This window comes from Cynocephalus volans, chromosome Y (assembly GCF_027409185.1).
Source record: "Cynocephalus volans isolate mCynVol1 chromosome Y, mCynVol1.pri, whole genome shotgun sequence".
NCBI lineage: Eukaryota > Metazoa > Chordata > Mammalia > Dermoptera > Cynocephalidae > Cynocephalus > Cynocephalus volans.
Genome location: NC_084479.1, coordinates 1,984,890 through 2,004,982, shown reverse-complemented (window position 1 = coordinate 2,004,982; position 20,093 = coordinate 1,984,890). Strand labels below are relative to the sequence as shown.

The 20,093-nt window shown below is 49.3% G+C and overlaps 1 protein-coding gene and 1 pseudogene across 1 annotated transcript in view; one reads left to right on the top strand and one right to left on the bottom strand.

Annotated features, from left to right (window-relative positions):
* Positions 1-1,017: 1,017 nt before the first annotated feature.
* Positions 1,018-16,344, bottom strand: LOC134368915 (RIB43A-like with coiled-coils protein 2; annotated as a pseudogene).
* Positions 16,345-16,668: 324 nt separating this feature from the next.
* Positions 16,669-20,093, top strand: part of LOC134368952 (structural maintenance of chromosomes protein 1B-like) — an 80,308-nt gene continuing 76,883 nt past the window's right edge. The window contains exon 1 of the mRNA XM_063085190.1: positions 16,669-16,777. Within this exon, the coding sequence (XP_062941260.1) occupies positions 16,669-16,777 (109 nt within the window). The remainder of the gene's footprint in view (positions 16,778-20,093) is intronic.

Here is a 20,093-nt window from a genome sequence, read left to right as displayed (position 1 = left end):
AGACTGCTAGTTGTGCCCCAATATGTACTCCATTTTTTTATATAATTTTAGAATGATGGCTGGTTTCATGGTCAGCCAGCCATGTTTCCCAGCCTCCACCCAACTAGGTGTGGTCTCATGACTAAGTCCTGGCCCACAGGATGTGAGCAGAGGTGATATGTACCATTTCCACACCACGTCCTTGAAGGGAAGTAGCATGTTGCCACCCCTTCATTTTCCCCTTTCCCTTCCCTGCTGGCCAGTGTGGCAGGACGTTGGGAGGTGGAGCTGCATCTGGACCACAGGAAGGGAACTGCGTGTGGGATGCGGGAGGGCAGAGCACAAGCTGGAAGGAGCCTGGGCCCCACCACACTGCTCAGCGGAGCTTCCATATCAGCTGGGATAGCCACAAGAGCAAGCAGTAAAAACTTCTGCTTTGTCCAAGCCACTGTTGTCTTGAGTCTCTGCCACTGGAATCAGGAGGGTGAAGTGGGAGAGCCAGACTCCTTGGGTTCAACCCCACACTCCACCACTTCTTAGCAGTGTGATCGTGGACACGTCACTTAACGTGTCTGTAACTCGGGCTCTTCAACTAGGAAATGTGAGTGGTAAAAATACCCACCTTTGCTGTTGCAAGAATCAAATTAGTTCATTCTAAGTGATGCATCTAGAACAATGCCTTGCACCGTGAGCACCTGCAAGTGTCAGCTGTTACAGCAGCTGGACTTGGAGTCTAAGAAATGCATGGCCCACCTCACTCGCCCTCTCTATCTAGAATAGTCTTTAGAAGGGCCATGTCTGGCCCTCCTGTGTCCGTAGCACCCAGAGCTGTACTTGAGACCTTCATGGAGCTGAGCTGCACAGAAACTAAGACTCCTCACAGAAATAGAAGGGAGAGGTTTAGTAAATGTTTTGTCCACAGTGGACAAATCAAGTGAAGGATGCCTCTGGATCAAGGAGTGTTTTTTTTTTAATAAAAAAATATTTAAGGTTGCCTCACTTCTTACGTTAATGAGGGGAATGAGGATGTCCTTTTTATTACCGACTTCTTGTATTAAATTGTGTGAAACAGTCTTCTGTGGGTTGATTTGCATAGACCTCATTCATATATTTTTTCCTGATAATAAAACAAAGGGAGAAAAAAGATCAGCAGATGTGTGTACTTCCTTAATATTCTACTTTCTGCTTTTTTTTTTAAAGAAAAAAGCCCACCCCTTTTTATCAGTGTGTTATCCCCAAAATACAGAATTCATTTCAACCCTAATGAGCTAAAAAAAATAATCCATCTCAACTGCTCTTCAGAAGCGAGGGTCATCTTATAACCACACTGCAATTAGGCAAGGGACTGGCACCAGCGACACTTGGGGATATCTTAGAATGAAATCTCCATGCTGTGATCATAAAGATGCTTTGCTTACCCCATTTATCTGTCAGATCATCTCTTAATGCCACTGCTAGGTGCCCAACAGACCACCAGAGTTTGATAAATAAATACATGAATAAGTAAGTAAATACTGTGTTTTCAGTTACAAGTTTGCCTATTTATATGCATTTGACATTTTCCTGTAGCTGGAACTCTGAACTACTCCAGCCTGTAAAGAAGAAACTCCAGGCTTGCTCTAGGCAGCCTGGGAGCCCTCCCTCTGCCTGGAGAGCCCTCCCTGCAGTGACCACTGGCACATTCCTCCTCCTGGGTCTCAGCCACGATGCCTTCTCCAGGAAGCTTTCCCGACTCCCCAGACTGACTCATTGCCCTTCCTGGGGGCTCCAGGTACCCTCTAGTTCCTCCATCAGTGCATCCCATGTGCAGAGCAGTGACCTGTGGCCCAGGGTCTGCCCATCTTGAGTTCCCCAGTCCCAGATGAGAACCATCCAGAACGGGATGTTTTCCCCTGCTGCCCCTTCCCCATCCTTGACCTTCACTGCCTGATCCCCCTCTGCCTGGCCCCCTGCCCGCCCTGCCCCCCGGCACTCACTGCAGCTGCTGCTCCTTGGCCAGGCTGAGGTTGCTGCTGTCCAGAGCCCTGTGCAGGTCACGCTGCCAGCGCTGCTGCCGTCACCCAAACAGCAAGGTGGCGCGAGCACTCTGAACCCTCCGCTGGTCCCAGTCCATGTCTCGCTGGCACTCTTCTTCCTGGAGCCTCTGGTGGGAACAGAGATGACTCACTGCCACCTTTCCCCAGAGCCAAAGAGCCCAGGGGATCATCTAGGAGGCTGAGCCTCTCAATTTACAGATGGGGAAATTGAGGCTCAGAGAAGGGGCAGGTAGGTGGCCAACATCATGCAGGAAGTCAGAGGAGATCCCCAACTTGCCCTCATTCCATGTGGTCCAGCCACTTCCTACCCTCTTACTCCTAAAGGGACAGCAGAGACTCCATCCCAGCAGTAATCCTAGGGCTCCCACATGCAAGGCCGAGCTCAGGGTCTTCCCTTGCCAGGTCCTCGGGAGGGTCCCCTGGCTTGGTCAGCAGTCAGCGAGCAGAGGCTGCTGCTCCACCCAGCTGAACACTGGCATCATGTGGGGTGCCACAGGCCTGGGTCAGCTCCAACCCCAGGACAGAAAGGGAGGCTGGCACCCAGCTTTGTCCCCTCCAAGGCAAGTCACCTTGCTCCTGTGAACTTCAGTGTCCTCACCTGTAAAGTGAGGCTGCTAGCAAGTGCCCTGGGTCATCCCATAGGCTTCCTAGTCACAAATATACAGAATGACAAAGGTGCAGGACTAAGAGCAAGGCAGACAGCCCAACTATTCTCGGCATCATCTCAGTCTTCCAAATTACCTCCATGCACAGAAAAGGAGATGCGAACAAAGGACATTTAAAGGAAAAGGCACACAAGGGGTGGGGACCAATATTTCTGAGGGGTGACATTTAGTGTGTGTTTTTTCTCTTTCTGCTTTTCTGTCTTAATTTTCTACAAAGATTAAAAATTGGACAAAAATGTTGCATTCAGGACAGTGGTCAACCTTCCTTGCCAGACAGTCGGGCTGAACTGCAGGAGTGAAGGACAGAGCACGGCCCTGCATCCGATTCCAGCCTCATTGCTCTGTCCCCCTGGGGCTGCTCCCCCAGCCTTACGCCCCAGCTGCCTCAGGCCTGACCTCCCTTGCCCCGCCTCCTGCATACTTGCACCCCTGGCCTGCAGGTGAGCAGGGAGCGAGCTGTCACACCTGCTCCTCGTGCCCTGTCCAGGCCACTGCTGTTGCCCCTCCTCCTCCCTGAACCCGCCAGCTTGGAAGCTCTGAGGCTCTGGCGACCACCTCCCCAGTGCAGCAGTCATCTGTGGGTCGGGAGCAGTCCTGCCCTTCCTTGCAGGTTTGAGAACCTCTTTAAATCTCTCTCCTACTGGATCTAAATGATCTCAGCACACGCAGTCATGGCCCTTTCCTGTCCTTGGCTCCTCAGCTCTCCTGCCTCTTCTCCAAAGACCCAGTCTTAACTCTCCAGCTACTCACCTCCCTGGGCACACCCTACCAGCAGTTCTTGACCTTGAGGGGCATCAGAATCCCCTGGGGGGCTTGTTAAACCACAGACTGCAGGCCCCACCCAGCTGATGCTGCTGGACGGGAGACCACACTTTGGGAACCTCTGCCCTCAGCTTGTCACCGCTCCCTGTCCCACCTCCAAGTGCCACCCCTCTGACCTGCCTCTCCACTCCCTCTCTCCAGGACCCTGACTCCAACGATTATTCCACTCCTCCCCATGACCTGCAGTCTACTGACCGCCCACTTTCCTCCCTTTCTCTCTCGCCTCTTTGCCCTTATCTCCCTCCTCCTTCTGCCCAGCATCCATGGCAGGCACTCCCTGGCCGTCACTCTTGGCCCTGAGCCTCTCACTTGGTCACACTTGCTGGGCAAGCCCTGACCGTGATGGATCTCAACTTTCCTCTGCCAGCTGAGCGTGGCTGGGGAACACACCTGACCGTGCTCTCTGGGGTCACTTCAAGGTCATGACCACTGCTGGGCCATCCTGCCCCCTTTCCCCTTCCCCCCTGGGAAAGACCACTCCCTTTCCAGCTCTCCTAGATGACCACTGGGCACTTTGTTCTCTGCCCTCAAATCTCTGCTGTGACACCCCTGCCCCCAGTTTCTGACCTCACTTCCTGCTGAGGCTCCGGAAGAGAAGCTCCACAGGCTCCCCTTCTCACGCCCCTTCCTGTGACTATGCTCATGCCTCCCCCCGCCCCACCATGGCCTCAGGCGATGGGTCTGAGCTCCTACCCACGCCAAGTCCTCAATTAGTGTTCAGTGTCTCTTGCTCTCCCACCACCCCAGGAACCCCTGCAGCAAGTCTGTCTTCTGCCATCAATTTCCCCCTCTCTTACTGCATCATTCCTGCTGAATGACAACTATGCTGTTATTTCTACAATCAAAACAAACAAACAAAACTTTCCCTGGACTCCACGTGTCCAACCAGCTACCACCCCCTCTCTCTGCACCCTTCAGAGCAAACACCTTGAAGTGTTGGGCATTTGCCATCTCCCCTTCCTTCCTGCCTGTTCTCTCTTGGGCCCATTAGACTGGGGCTGTTGTCCCCACTCCTCTACCAAAGTTGCCCCGACAGCCTGCAGTGACCACCATGGTGCTGGATCCAGCGTTCAGCCTGCTGCTGAACGTTTGGCCCAGGGGTCCTCCTTCCTTCCTTTCTTCCTTCCCTCCCAAACACTTTCATCCCGTTGGCCTCCAGGACACCTCCCAGGCTGCTCCTTCTCAGACCCCTTCGCTCTTCTCTTCGTTATTGGTGCTGGCGAGGGGGGTCCCAGGACTCAGTTCTCAGACTTCTTCTCCTCTCTACACTCACTCCCTTCATGATCTCATCCAGGGTTGCTATTTTAAATATTCCCTGTAGGTGACAACTCCAACATTTATGTCTCCAGCCCAGACCTTGTTCTGAATCCCAGGGAATATATCAAGCTGCCTACTGGACTTTACCTGGAGGTTGTGACAGAAAATACTACCAGTCCCCCAGTAGCCATTTTTCCTTCTTTCTTAATAGAAGAATTACCACCACCTCACCACTTGGAATAAACACTACATTTCCCAGCATTCTTTACCGTTAGGAGCAACCTTGTGACTAGCTGTGGTCTAATGAAATGTAGGTGAAAGTATCCTTAAAATGTTCTTTCCCATTCCTCCTTCCTGGTAGCTGGAATATGCATGTGATGGCTGGCACTCAGGCAGCCATCTTGCACTATGAGGTGACAGCCAGGTGCCAAGGACAGTAGAATATCAATCAATAAGCTGCCATACAATCCCTAGGCTGTTTTCTCAAGGATTTAGTCCACATCCAAGAAATAAAGTTCTATTTTGTTTAAGATGCATTATTTGTGGTTTTCTGCCACATTCAGCCAAACAATCCTAACAGAAACAAATGTCTAAGGGACATTGCACACTTTACATATCCAAAACTGTACTTGTGATTTCCACTCCCTGCCAACTTCCCCATCTCTCCCCATCTCTGCAAATGTCAATTTTGTCCTTCTAGTGGCTCAGGTCAAAAGGCCTGGAGTCATCCCTGACCTCCTCTCTTTCACGTCACACCCATCCTGTAGGCTCTCCCTTCAAAATAGATCCTGGATCTGACCACTTCTCAGCACCCCCACTGCCAGCACTCTGGTCCATGCCCACATCATCTCTCATCTCGACCACCGCAACAGCCTCTCCAGAGATCTCTCTCCTTCCCTCTCATTTCCCTGGAGTCTACCTCAACACAGTGGGGTCCTGTTAAACTTAAGTCAATTCTGTCATTCCTCTGTTCAAAACCCTCCAGAGTTCCTCATGTGAGTCACAGAAAAACCTAGAGTCTTCCCAGTGGCCTGCCAGGACCTCCATCGTCCACCTCTGAGAGCTTGGCTCCTGCCCCTCCCCCTCACTCCGCACTCGCCAGCAGGCTCTCACTCCTGTCTGAACATGTCAAGCATGGTCCTACCTTAAGGCCTTGGCCCTTACGGCTTACCGTACCCAGCTGTCATTTCCCCAGATAGCTGCATGCCTCACTCCCTCCCCTTCTTGGGGTCTTTGCTCCAATGTCGCCTCTCAGTCCCACGACCACCCTGTCCCTGCCCAGCACTCTCAATCCCCTTTACCTGTCCTCCTCACTAAGCAGTCCTCACCCCGACACCACATTGTACGTGTTTGGGATTATCAGGCTCTTGTGGTCTCCCCCTACTGAAAGGGAAACTTCTTGAGGGCAGCTCCCAGGGTGGGGTGTCACAGCCACTCTGATAGATGCCTGTGTGGAAGGCAGAGGGGGCACAGAGGCTGTGAGAAGGGCAGGGCAGGTACCAGCTTTTCCTGGACTTGCTGCTTCTGAACAAGGCGGATCTGCTCCAGCTGCTCCTGGGTCATGCCCTTCCAGCGGTCAGGGACCACGCGGTGGGGCCCGAAGGAGCTGGCTGCCTGCTGTGGGTTCTCAGAGAGCAGGTCCCCACGCAGCAGGTTGGAGATCTCGGCCAGGTTGTCCCCTTGTTCTTGTTTTCTCTCTTGCTTTTCTTTTCTGCTGCCTCCATGGCCTAAGCAGGGGAAGACACTAAGGAAGATGCTCTGAGTGACTCCAGGGGGATTCTGAGGCACAGGCCAGTAACCCTCACGAGGGGGGTGGGGGTGGCTTGAGGGAAGTATGCACTAAAAGCAGCAGGGAGTGGGTGGGGGTTAGACTTGTCAGGCATGGATTTGGGGAGGGCCCTTAGACCCCTGGCTGGCTGAGCACCGCTGGGTAGGTGGGCTGAGCTGAGGGGATTGCTACCTGTTGGGCGTGGGCATAAGAGCTTTGAGTCGTGGAGCCCATTTGCCAAAGCAGGGAGCTGCCTCCCTGGGTTAGGCTGCCATCCCCATTGGACTGGCCCCACCCCAGGGCAGGGCTCTGTGACCCTCCTATGGCCCTGGCAACCCCTGAATATCTGTGGGTTACAAAAAACACGCAACAGAGTGAATCACAACAGTGGTGACTTCTAAAAGGTGGAAAATGCACTGTCACTGCAGTGGTCCTGATGGCTCCGGCTGCAGCCCCCAGTACAAATAAAGTCCTGGTCAAATCAATGTTCAAATCTCTGGGGATAGGAGGTGGAGGCCTGGCTGTGTGACCTGCAGCTAGTCACCTCCCCTCTCTGGGCTGCAGTCATTTCTCTGTCAAGTCAGGAGAGGGATTAGGAGACATTTACCAGTGTTAAACAGTTTTCCTTAGTAACAAACAGGCAGAGCAGTTTGCAAGGCAACGGCACACCACAGGAACTCACGGTAGTGTCACATGGCACAGACTTTGCAGCTGGTCAGGCCCAAATTCAAATCCTGGGCTTGCCACTTAGTAATTGGGCGTCCCTAAGAAAGTCAGCCCACCCCTCTGAGCCTGTTCCTTTATCAGTTTAATTGGGTTAATCATGCCTCTCTAGAAGGATTGCCAAACACAGCAACTAATAACAGCACCTAACGTTGCTAGGAATAAAGGTAATGGCTGGCATTTACTGAGTCCTGAGAATGTGCCAAACTGTTCTAACCTGTTACGTGTATCACCGAGTTTAATCCGCACTCCCGCCTTATGCGTGCGTGGGAGAGCCGTTCCTGCTGACCGTTCAAGATCCCAGTGCTCCTTCTGGGCATGTCCTGCCCGCTTAGAGTGAGGGTTGCCACGTGGCTTAGTTCACCAGTGAAATGTGAGCAGGGGTAGTTGTGCCACTTCTGGGAGGGCGCCAGGGTGGGACTGGCCATATTCCTTGTCTCCTGTGCTGCCAGAATCTGCTATCTGGCAGCTGCCACATCCCCGGGCCTGGGCTCCACGGTGCAGATGACGAGGAGAGGCCCCAGAGCCAGCCTGTGACGGATGGGCAGCATGAGCCGAACCCCTGCTTTGGGTTGTAAGCCTGAGATTTGGGGGTGTTTCTTACTCCAGCAGGAGTTAGCTTGTTCTCACTGGCACAGGTGAGTATCCTCATTCCACACATGAGAAAACTGAGGCCCGTGAGTGGTTGCCCACGGCTACAGGGAAGAGCCCGGCCTCGCACCCATGCAGTCGGGCTCCAGACCTGCATGCTACCCCTTGACACTTGCGCAGTGCCTCTCTGATGAAATGGGCACCCATGCCGAGAACTGGAGGCCCTCAAGTGTGTGTCCCCCCTGCTGAATTGGACTGACCTGCTTGGAATTTTCTTCTGAGGCTAGTTATCTAGAACCTGGTATTAACATCCCAGGCTAATAAACACAGCCTAATTCTACTTAGGAACACAGCTGCAAAGGCCAAATGACAGTTTTCCACATGCAGGGGCATTTGTGATGGCGCTGCCTTGAGGCATCGCCTGAGGGCTGGGGGGTCTGAAAGTACCGGGCACATTGTAGATGCTCATTAAAAATTGTATGGAGTGAATGAATAAATCAATCAATGAATGAGGCAACATGGTTTAGCAAAAGCCACACCAAGTGTCCAGCAGGAAGGGGCCAATAAACAACTTTTGAACTAATAAGTGAACAGGTGAATGGTGAATGAACGCATGACCTGCCAGTAGAGGACTCATTGTCAAGAGCCCCATTTTGCCATTAATTTGCTGCATGGCCTCAAGCGAACGGCTGCCCTTCTGTGGGCTCCCTCTGTAAAATGAAGGGCAAGGACCAGGTGGCTTCTAAGACCCTTTGTGTCTTGCTGGTTGGTGACTTCGGGCTCTGGGTGTCTTGTTTTACCCTTCAGTTCTCACCATCACCAGCATTTTGCCCGCCTTGCTCCTCTCCCCGCTGTTGAAATCCAGCATTCTCCGGTCTCTGGTCCAACCTCTCCAGGACTTTTGATCACACGCCCCCATCAGTAGAACATTTTTGAGCTTCTGTCTCCGATATATGTAGGCCACATGTGGTACTACTATACCATAAATATAGCCTGTGCTTTACGAGTTACACACAAACACAGGAATTTTAAATGATGGGATTAAAAATAAATATGAAGCCAAGTTCTAACATTTTCTTCCTGCTCTCCAACAGATCATCTTGAACACTCTTCTTTGGAGACCACAGTCCTAGTCATCCAGCTAATCTCACAAACGAACCCAGGACAAGCCCCCATCCACCCAGGAAATATAATTGCATCTGAAAAGAAAACCTGGGGGGCAGGGGTCTAATTTCCAAAAGGAACAGAGAACATAAAGCACCTTAAAGCTGAACTTAAAGCTGAAGGCGAGGAAGGTGGGCAGGATTTACAGAGGAGGAGGGAGCTGTCAGGAGAGGCTCCAAGTCTGTGCCAATCTTCCCCCTCCCCCTCCTCGCTGTCATTGCTCCTGTTAAGGAACACCTATGTGCCTGCTCAGGTGAAGAAGAACTCTGAGAGGTGTGAAGGAGAACTGGCGCCAGTTCCAGGCATCAGAGCTGTGCCAGGTGATGTCAGTCTAGGTAGATGTGACTGTCCTCTTGTGACAGGAGAAGAAACCCAGGCTTGGAAAGGTGAGCTGACCTCCCCAGGAGGCATGACTAGTTTTGCAGGTTTCACTTCCACATTCAGAGCTGAGGAACAGAGACTGGGTCTCATCCATCTCTGTAACTGGGCAGCCCCTGTCAGGGGCTCCATCAGGGTTGGTGGAGTGACCGAGGAAGTGAGCTGAGCTCAGGACCCTGGGGAGGTTGGGAGCTCTGGGAAGCGGCTGTGTTCACCCCTCCAGACGCCATGGCCATGCCCAGGTGTATATACCTGGTTCTTGTTGAACTCTTTCACAGCTGCACAAACTGCCTTTCTGGTGGCGCTTTCCAGCTTCTGTAGGTGCCTGGCTGTTTCATCAAACTGCAGCCTTGTCTCTGTGTGGAAGTCCTCTGAAAGGAGGCAAGACTCAATCAGACCCAGTGCGCCCGCCAAGAGCGCCTTCCCAGATGTGCAGAGCACCCTGCAGCGTGGCTGTCACACCTTCACCTCTTACCATGTCCCCATCAGTGGGGAGGGGAATAACGACAGGACCTGTCTCCGAAGGCTGCTGGGAAAGTTAGGTGACTTCATTCAGGTAAAGCTCTTAGATCGGGGCCCGGCACTCAAGGAGTGCTAGTGACCACTGCTATGGATTGGTGGCGTCTGCTACGGATGAGTGATGCCTGCTGCGGTCCTGGGACAGGTTAGTGGTGTGCCCCTTGCTATGCCCAGTCTATCAGGAGGCAGCTACATCCTTACAGCGGGCAGGGATGGTGGGAGCTCAGAAAAAGGGGCTGCAGAAACCAAAGAGGACTCCACAGAGGAAGGGGTGTCACGTGACAGATATTGTGGAATGGCATTAAGACTTTGCAAGGCCAATGAGGAGGAGGTGGAGGAGTCTTCAAATGGAGGGTCCAAGCAGCAAAATGTAAAGATTCGGAGTCAAACAGAGCAGGCTTACATCCCAGCCCAGACATTTCTAACTCTGTCGACTTTGAACGATCACTTAACCTCTCTGAGCCTCTATGTCCTTACTCTTGAGGCAGAATAACCCCTCTTGAAAAGAAAGAAAAAGTCATTGATGAGAAGGTTCTTCCCACGGTGCTTGTGCCCTGTGCGTCTCCTCATTATTGCCAGAAACAGAGACTGGACCCTTTAGCCTTCAATTTCTAGCTCTGCTCACCTTCAGCCTCATCTCTCCCCTTTCATTTGCTCTTCCCCTTTCATATGCATCATTGGACACATAGTGATCAGGGGCCTTACGTGGGCCACCTGTTGCCTAGTGGCGAGAGAAGCATAAAGGGTTTTTCCGCCTTCCTGGAACCTACTGTTGAGGAACTGAGATGACAATTAACACATAAACCCCAGATAAATATATTAAAGCAAATTGAGATAGTGCTACAGAGGAACAGCATAGGAGCTAAGAGAGAGAAAGTTGGGAATGCCTGACTTAGATAGGTGGGGGGTGGGGAGTAAGAGATCACTTCTCTAGGAGGAAACGACATTTAAGTTGAGACCTAAAGGACAAAAAAATTTGGTCGAGTGCAGGTGCAAAGGTAGTGGGAAAGGATTCAGCAGGATCCAGAAGTGAGAGAGCCAGAATGGCTGGAACACAGTGAGTGGGGTGAGGGGTGCAAGTCGATGCTGGAGGGTGGGCAGAGGCCCCAGCATGCAGAGCCTGTGGCTATGGGGGGACTGTGCATTTGATTCCATGTGCAGTGGGACATCATGAGAGGGTTTTAAGCTGGGATGGAGGGGGTGGGGGTGACACTGTTCAGCTTGATATTACTTAAAATTGTCTCTCTGACCGCTATGTTGAGAACGGACCAGAGAGGCACAAGAAGGGAAGGAGAAGACAGTTGGAAATGTAGTGTCAGTGGCCCACCTAGGTGAGAAAAGGTGGTGGCTCTTATCACAGTGGGGACAGCAGGGATGGGTAGAAGCGGACAGTTCAAACTACATGCAGGAGGGAGAAGGGACAAGAGTTGAAGTTGGTCCAAAGACAAGGGGGAGGGTTAAGGATGACCCCAGGTTTCTGGCTTAAGGGAAGGAAGAGCCATTGATGGAGGAGAAAGATGGAAGGAGTAGCAGGTATAAAGGACAAATTCAGGGTTGTTTCCCATATGTTGTGAGATGTCTGATGAGATGTCAAGGAGGCTGTTCAAGGACCAAGTCCAATGCTGAGACAAATGCTCTCGGTCGAAGATGGAAATTTGGAGCACCTGAGAGATGGCTGAGGTTTTTAAAGCTCTTCAAGAGGATTATGTCAACACATATTTATCTACATGCCAGGAACTAAGGATAGAACAGTGAACAAAACAGACGAAAATCCTCTGCCTTCACTGAGCTTAGGATATGGCACTGGGGAGAGGGATAGCAAATACATAAGCCATATAATATATCAGTGGCCAAGGCTATAGAGAAAAATAAAGCAAGGAAGGAGATAGGGAATACGGGGGTGGTGATGGGAACTGGGTTTACAATGGAGGGTCAGAGTAGAAGCCCCGATAAGATGACATTTAAGCAAAGACCTAAAGGAGGAGAGGGGTAAGCCATGCAGATATTTGGGGAAAGATGTTTCTAAACAGCAAGAACAGTAGGTGCAAAGGCCCTGAGGCAGAAGTGAGCCTCACACTCATGTTCTTGGAACAGCAAGGAAGACAGCTGGAAAGAATGGAGTGAGTGGAAGGCAGCATAGTAGGAGATAAGGCCAGGCTGTGAAGGCTTTGTAGGTTCATTTTTTTCCCCCTGGCAGCTGGCCGGTGCAGGCATTGAGCCCTGGACCCTGTTGTTATCAGCACCGTGCTCTAACCAACTGAGCTGTCTAGTCAGCAGCCTTGTAGATTCTTGAAATGAATTTGGCTTTTATTCTGAGTGAAACAGGAAGCCACTGGAGGGATCTGAGCAAAGAATCTGACTTCATTTTTAATAGAATCACTCTGGCTACTGGGTTGAGAAGAGACTATAGCGGGTTAAGGGCAAAAGCACTGAGACCAGTTAGAGGCTATTGTGATAATCCAGATGAGAGATGCTGATAACTTAGTCCAGAGGGGTAATGATGGAGGTGGCAAAAAGCAGCTGAAATTCGAGGTGATTTGCTGGTAGTGTGGAGGTGCGAGAGAAAGGAAGGAGTCAAGATGACTTGGGTTGGGAGCTAGGCAGCTACAAGAATGGAATTGCCATTGATGGTGGTAGAAGACCAGGACTGGGGAGATGAGAGTGTGCCACTGGACTTATACTGACTTTGGCATGTTTATTAGACACCCAGGAACAGTCAGATGGATTCATGAGCCGGATTCAGGGAAGAGTCCAGGTTGAAGTTATAAATTTGGGAAATGATGGCCCATAGGTGGTGTTAAAAGCTCTGAGTATAGATGAGATCACCCAGGGGAGGAGTTTAGCTGATAGAGGAGAGGCCCAGAGAGCACTGGTGTGCAACCTCAGAAAATGAGGAGGAGCCAACAAAGGAGCTGGGACAGAAAGAGAATCAACACGAGTATGGAGTTCTGGAAGCCAAATTGCCTAAATATTTCAAAGAGAAGTGGATTGACTCTCACATGCTGCTGATAGGTTAAAATGAAGACAAAAAACTGACCATGGATTGGGCAATATGGAGGTCACTGGAAAGGTTGGCCAGGCAGTTTCGGTGGAGGGGGAGAGAGCAGAAGTCTGGTAGGTGTGGGTTCAGACGATTTGTGGAGACATCACTCATGGAGAGAAGAGTGGGAAAAGAGGATGCTGAGAGAGACTGAGCTAAGAAGGTTGCAAATTAACATGCAGAGAGGAGAGGCTCATGAGGGCACAGTACACCACTCCTCGTCCCAGCTCCCTGCCTTATCTTCACCGAAGCTCTTTACCATGCCATCATCCGCTGACACGCTCCCAACTGGGGCCCCAACACAGACACACACCCAGGAAGTGTTTCCTGCATGACTGACGTGTGGCTGGGATGTTTCACTCCTGGGGTGCAGGCTCTGACTTCCCTTTCCCCACACAGACAAAGCAGCTTATGACTGTGCACATTAGTAGGACTCAAAAAACAAAAACAAAAAACCCAGAAAAACCGGGGGGGTTGATTGCTGAAGAGAGCACTGAGAGCAATTCATCTCTCCTGTTTCGTTACCTGCACGGTTTGGGTCAATACGAGCATTCTTCCATTCCCTGTGCTGTTACAAGGACCATTCTCTGTTTTGTTCCTCTTGGAATTTCTTTCTCTCATGGAAGTTTAAATCCTCCCCTATGAATTTCTGCATTCCCGATATTGTATTCTGAATATCATTATCTGACTGCCAGGTTGGAAGATCTTTCTTAAGGACTAGGGGCTCAGATAGATCAAATTCACGGCGAGTTTCTGGCTTCTGAAAGCTCTGTTGGAAGTCATTGATAACTCTACAGAGATTTTTCCTATCTCTCCTTTCCCGGTCTTCTAATCGCACATGATTTTGTCATTTTGTCTCATTTCAGCAGCTAGAAGAGACATAACATATCCATAAGCTTAAGATTCAGAGGAAAAAATAAATTTGAATTCACTTAAAATAATAACTTTCAGTGATTGCAAAAGTAAAACAATCCTCCAAAAAATAAACAAAAACAAAAACACAACCATTAAAGGATTAATGTCCTGAATATACAAAGAGTACCTACAAATAAATTTTAAAAACCCAAACACCCCAAACAAAAAATGGGCAAAGGTTAAGAACAGGCAAATCACAATAAGGAAACATGAGTGATCAATAAACTTGTGAAAAGATGATCAGCCTTAGCAGATGGGAAACATTCAGTGCATTGGAAGCAAAATATTTAAAATGCCATAATAGCACTTATTAGTAAGGATGTGGGGAAACAACAGCCCTCATTCACTGTTTGTGGGAGCATAACTTGGTATATTTATAACAAAGCAATTTGTCCATATCCCATAAAATGGAAAACATGCCTACCTAAAATCCTTCCATTTCACTCCTAGGTATCACTCTCACAAGTGCACTAGGGACATAATGCATGGACAAGTCATCGCAGCAGTGTTTGCAATGATAAAGAAAATGGGGAAAAAATCTAAACCAGCCATCAGCAGGGGAATGAATAAAGAAAGTGTGGTTAATTCATTTAACAAAATGCCGTAAAACAATTAAAATGAATACTTTCTATATGTAGATCATGGATTAATTTCGAAAATACAATGCTGAATGAAAGAAAAATACATTGCAAAAGGATCCAATCATTAGGATACTGCTTAAATTTTAAAAACACACACACACAAAATTGTATATTGTTATGGATACATACACAAATAGTAGAAGTATAAAAAAATGCATGCGAATAAGGCACACTTCTGAGGAGGAAAGAAGAGGAAAATTATGAGGTGAGGGGGAGCGTTACCCATATATATATATATATATATATAAAGCAAAATTCTAAAAACTTAATCGATAGGCCACTGCATGTACAATTTCATATCCTGCTTTTTTAATTTTAAAAATCCTTATGGTGTTTTAAAAAACTGATACTTCAACAATTGCTGAAATTGTTGGTCAAGACAGGGGAAAATGAATTGCATTAGAGCTCATGCCCCTGAGCTGACTCAGAGATAGACATGATTCAGATAATAGTGTTCTAGGTCTTAGACCAAAACTTCAAATGCAATTCAGTATCTGGTCATCTGGTGTAAACAACTGTCCTCCACAGAAGGTCCTGAACTTTTGGGCAGAGTATGTGTTCATGTGTGTGTGGTTTTTTTTTTTTAAGAAAATAGAAAAAAAACATACATTTATCCTTAAAATATATTTCCTACAATCTACATTAGAATTCAAAAGCTGTTTTTCTCTTAAAAGAGGATGATTCAGTGCATAAGTTAATTGAGCATGAGAAATTATGAAAATTTAAATGGAGGAAGAGTGTGAAAATGACAACTTTTTACATATGTGAAGACATGAGGGCTGGAGTCTAGAGGAACACAGCCCTAAATCGATAGGTAAGCATTCATGAAATGCTCACCAAAGGTTTCATGTCTAGCTTTTTCAGTTGCTTCTTTTATCTTCTGGTCATGAACTTGAACATCCCAGGCTCCTGTGTTTCCCTGGGAATGGGAAACCAGGGACAGGGGTTAGAGCCAGATAATTTCAGTCAATAGATAACCATCTTTTTAGCCTTGCCCCACTATAAACAAGTTGTCTTAGGAACATATCAGGCCTTTTCATACTTGGATACCTTTGCTTATATTTTGTTCTTCAGCCTAAACTCTCAGCTTTCCCCAGAGCTTCCTTCCCCCTTACTCCTGGTTAACAGATACTCATCCTCAGAACATGTGTAGGCATCACCTCCTCTCAGAAGGCTGCTTTGATTTCCCCTCCCAACCCAAGTTTCTGCTGCATGGCATCCCAGTGCCCCCCTCCCTCACAGCACTGATTCCCCTGATTTTAATGTGACCGTTTCAGAGCCTGCCTCCTTTGCCGAGCCATGAACTCGGCAAGGTCAGGGACTTTTATTCCTCATCTCCTGGACCCGGCTCCGGCTTGCCACAAAAGAACTCCACCAGCATTTGTTAAATGAACGGACTTGAAGTAACCCCAGGCAAGGTAGAAAGTCTGACTCGAAGGGGGGAGAACCGCATTCTACTCTCTGTTCCGCCACTAACTCCGGCCAAGCTCCCGGCCTGCTCCAGACCCCCATGTGCCCTCCTCGCAGGTGACAGGGTGCATTATTCGACAGGTGAGGTTCTCCCCCATCTTCAACAAAGTCAATACATCGAACTCTTCCTCCTACTCCCACCCCCGCACCCCGACAAAACCTGCTGCCATTTACAGCTGTGACTGGACCAGAAGTTTCATTTTAAGGGTCATCCCCTCCCCTCTCCAGCCGTCCGCCTCCCTCGCCCTCTCAGGCCCCTTACCCCGACGATCCTGTTCCTGGCGTTGAAGATCCGTCGCTGCCTGCACACCTCCGCGTGTCTCCTCTTGGCCAGGCTAGCGTGCTGCTCCAGGTCCCTGGGCAGGGCCACCTCCATGGCTGCGGGAATCGACAGGAAATGCTAAGGGATTTTTAGAAGATGCAAAATAAGAAGAAAAGACAACAAAAATGAAGCAAGCTGTGGCCCTAAAGAGGCTGGCTCCTTAAGGGGCTGTGCGGGTGTGATGCACGTCGGCACCGCGGCTTTCAGACCTGCTTTCCAGCACTTCGCCCAGGGTGCGGAAACGCCAGCTCAGGTTGCTAAGGAACGGCGCAGCGCTCGCGCCGCGGTCTAGCTTTCGCCTCGCGAGACTTGGGGAGGCTCTTCCCGCGCTTTTCCCGCCGAGCGCGAGGACGCGGCTGAGGCGAGGAGGGCGCAGCCATGGGGCGCCTGGAGGTGCTGCTCGTGGAGAACTTCAAGTCGTGGCGGGGCCGCCAGATCATCGGCCCCTTCAAGAGGTTCACCTGCATCATCGGCCCCAACAACTCGGGTAACTGGGCACCTCGGGGTGGGACCGGAACGCTTCTACCCAGTCCAGTCGGCAGCACTTTGCCTGAAGGGACGTGAAGGCGGCCATGCGGCCTGGACTGCAGGCGGCCTCCACGCAGTCCCCGACTGCTCCACCCTGAGTCCCCGGCCCTCGCCCTCCGCCCTCGGGCCGGGTCCTCACCCTCGCGCGCCACCCCGCGCCACCCCCATCCCTGTCGGGTCGGCTCCTAGTCCGCCATCCCCATCCCCGTTGGGTCGGCTCCTCGCCTGCCACCCCCATCCTCCATCCCCCGTCGGGTCGGCTCCTCACCCACCACCCCCATCCCGGTCGGGCCTGCTCCTCGCCCGCCACCCCCGTCCCCGTCGGGTCGGCTCCTCACCCGCCACCTCCATCCCCGTCGGGTCGGCTCCTCGCCCGCCATCCCCGTCGGGCCGGCTCCTCGCCGCCACCCCATCCTGCATCCCCTGTGGGGCCGGCTCCACGCCCATCCCCCATCCCCATCGGCCCGGCTCTTGGCCCTCGCCCGCCCGCCACCCCCATCCCCCCGTCGGGCCGGCTCCTCGCCCCCCATCCCCCATCCGGCCGGCTCCTCGCCTGCCACCTCTATCCCCCATCCCCCGTCGGGCCAGCTCCTCGCCCCCCATCCCCCATCCGGCTGGCTCTTCACCCCCCCATCCCCCATCCGGCTGGTTCCTCACCTCCCATCCCCCATCCGGGCGGCTCCTCGCCCGCCAGCCCCCCCATTCCCCCTGGGGCCGGCTCCTCGCCCTCCACCCCCATCCCCCATCGGGATGGCTCCTCGCCCGCCACCCCCATCCCCCATCCGGCTGGCTCCTTGCCCGCCAACCCCATCCCCCATCCGGCTGGCTCCTGGCCCGCCAACCCCATCCCCCATCCCCGTCGGGCGGGCTCCTCGCCCTTGCCCGCCACCTCGCCTCTGCCCTGGCCCTCTTCTCCTTTGCCCCGGCTTCTCCTGCTCTGTGGGCTTCTTCTGCCCTCAACCCTAATCACCCCTCCTCTTAGTCCCCTTCCCCTTCTCATCCAAAGATTAAGTGGGAGGGGCATCTCTAGGAGGTCTTTGGCTCCAAGGAGCCTGAACAACCATTTCGATCGAAGGAACCTTTGACCACGAATATCGTGATAATGACCCTGTTTATTGAACTTTTACTTTAAAAAAAAAAAGAGAGACTAACACACTAATTGAGATAGAAGGCCAGATAACAGTATTTATGATACTTTAAACTAGGAAAATAAAACATTTGATTTGGGGAGATATGGATAGGAAGAAGTGTAGATCAGGAAAGGTTTTCCAGAGGAGATGGCATGTGAGTTGTACTCAAAGAGTAGATTATTTTTCCAGGGTTTTTTGAAAGTCTATTTGTGGGACAGGTAATCGTCCAAACTGGCCAGCATGTAGTGCATGTCTAGGGAAGCAATAGAATGTGAAGTTGTAATCCCCACATTTACTATACTTGGGTAAGAATTGCTTCTTTTTTTGCCTTCCTTGCATAGGCCAAACTCATTGCCATTTCAGAATGTTAGCATTTGCTGGTCCTTGGGCTTAGAATGCTTTTCTCCCAGGATTTCATATGACTACCACCTTGATGAATTTCCCTTCATCCTTGATAAGTTCTCCCTGTTAGAGCCAGTATATTACCAATCATGCCAGTTCTCCATCCTTAATAGCCCTGTCCTCTTTATTCTCACTACTATCACTTTACTTCAGGATCTCATCTCTTTTTTAGATTAATGCAGTAACCTGTTTGCTGAGTTCTCAACCTTCAGTCTTACCCTACTTTAAATCCATGTGGCATGTTGCTACCAGAGTAATCTTAATTTGTTCCTGCAAGAAAGAAGATCCATTTTATTTTCTTGGTAGATGAGGAAAAGGACTTCACAGAAATAGAGGGGATAGAGAAAGAAACTAAATAACACCATAAAGAAGTAATTCTACAAACCCAAATATTTGTGGGAAAACTTTATTCTAATCTTTTGAACAAGTCAGTGTTATAAATAAAAATACTGTGCTAAATAAAGAGAGAGTTAAGGGATGTAACAACCAGATGCAACATGTGGTTCTAGTTTGGAAAATGGTTTGTTTAAAGAACATTTTGGAGTCAATTGGGAAATCTAAATTTGAGCTGTGCAACAGATGAAATGAAAATTTACTAAAAAAGGCAAAGATAAGTGCCTGAAAATAATGTTAGAAAACAGTATGCACTCGATAATCTCATTTTCGTTTCTTAAAAGTTTGCATTAAAAAAGTCTATGGATATGGCCCTAGGTATTAGAGTAGTAATCTCTGAATTGTGGGAATATGATCATTTTACTTTTTTAAAATTTACTTTTTATTAGCATATTCATTGTTACAAATCACTTATTTTTTATGCCCCTTAGCCAATGTTCCCCCTCCCGCTCCCCATTTTACTTTTTTATTCTTGTTTGTTTTCTAATTTTTTCGAAGCTATATACTGCTTTTGTAATAATAAAAGATTATTTTTTAAGAATTCAGCAGCCATTATGAATTATCAAAAAAAAAATTTTTTTTTAAAGTAACACTTTCCTGGTTAGAAAAGTAAACCTTACAACATAGGGAATTGGGAAAACATAATCACCTGAAAATCACACCATTCAGAGAAAACCTTGTTGATGGAAATGAATACTGAATTTTGTCAAATGAGAAGATATATCTACAGAGTTGATGGATTAAATTAAACATTTTTGGCTAGACTCCATCATAGCTGATATTGTGTACATCACGTTGCATTATATCACTTAATATCTGCTTGTTTTACCCTTAGTAATGCTAAAAATTGACCCCTGGATTAGGATGGTGACAGTGATCTCTCTATTGCGTAGTTTTTCTCCTTCTTTCTAACTAGAAAGTCCAGTGTTACTTTGGTGTTATACAAATGTTCTCTATTGACCGTTTACCTGATGGTTTTAATGCCAGTGAATAGTCTTTGAATGAGCATTTCATTAAGGTTTGCAAAATTAGGTTTTTCTAAATCTGTCATACTTTCTACATTCAGTGGGTGGCATTTCCCTGTGAAAAAGAGCTTTCCTTTGTTAACCGGGGTTTTTTGATTAACCTAAAGTACAATTCAGATCCGAAGAGGGAGGCTGAGGCGGGAGGTCACACACACACAAAAATAATAAATAAAAAAAAATACACTTCACACTGGAAAAACAGGATAAATGCTTGCCCCTTTCCTTTTAATTAATATTTTCAAACAAAAGAAGGTTTTTAATAGCTGCCTCAAATGGTGAAAATGTATTTTTCTCCTTTTTGTTTTGTTAGTACATTACGGACTCA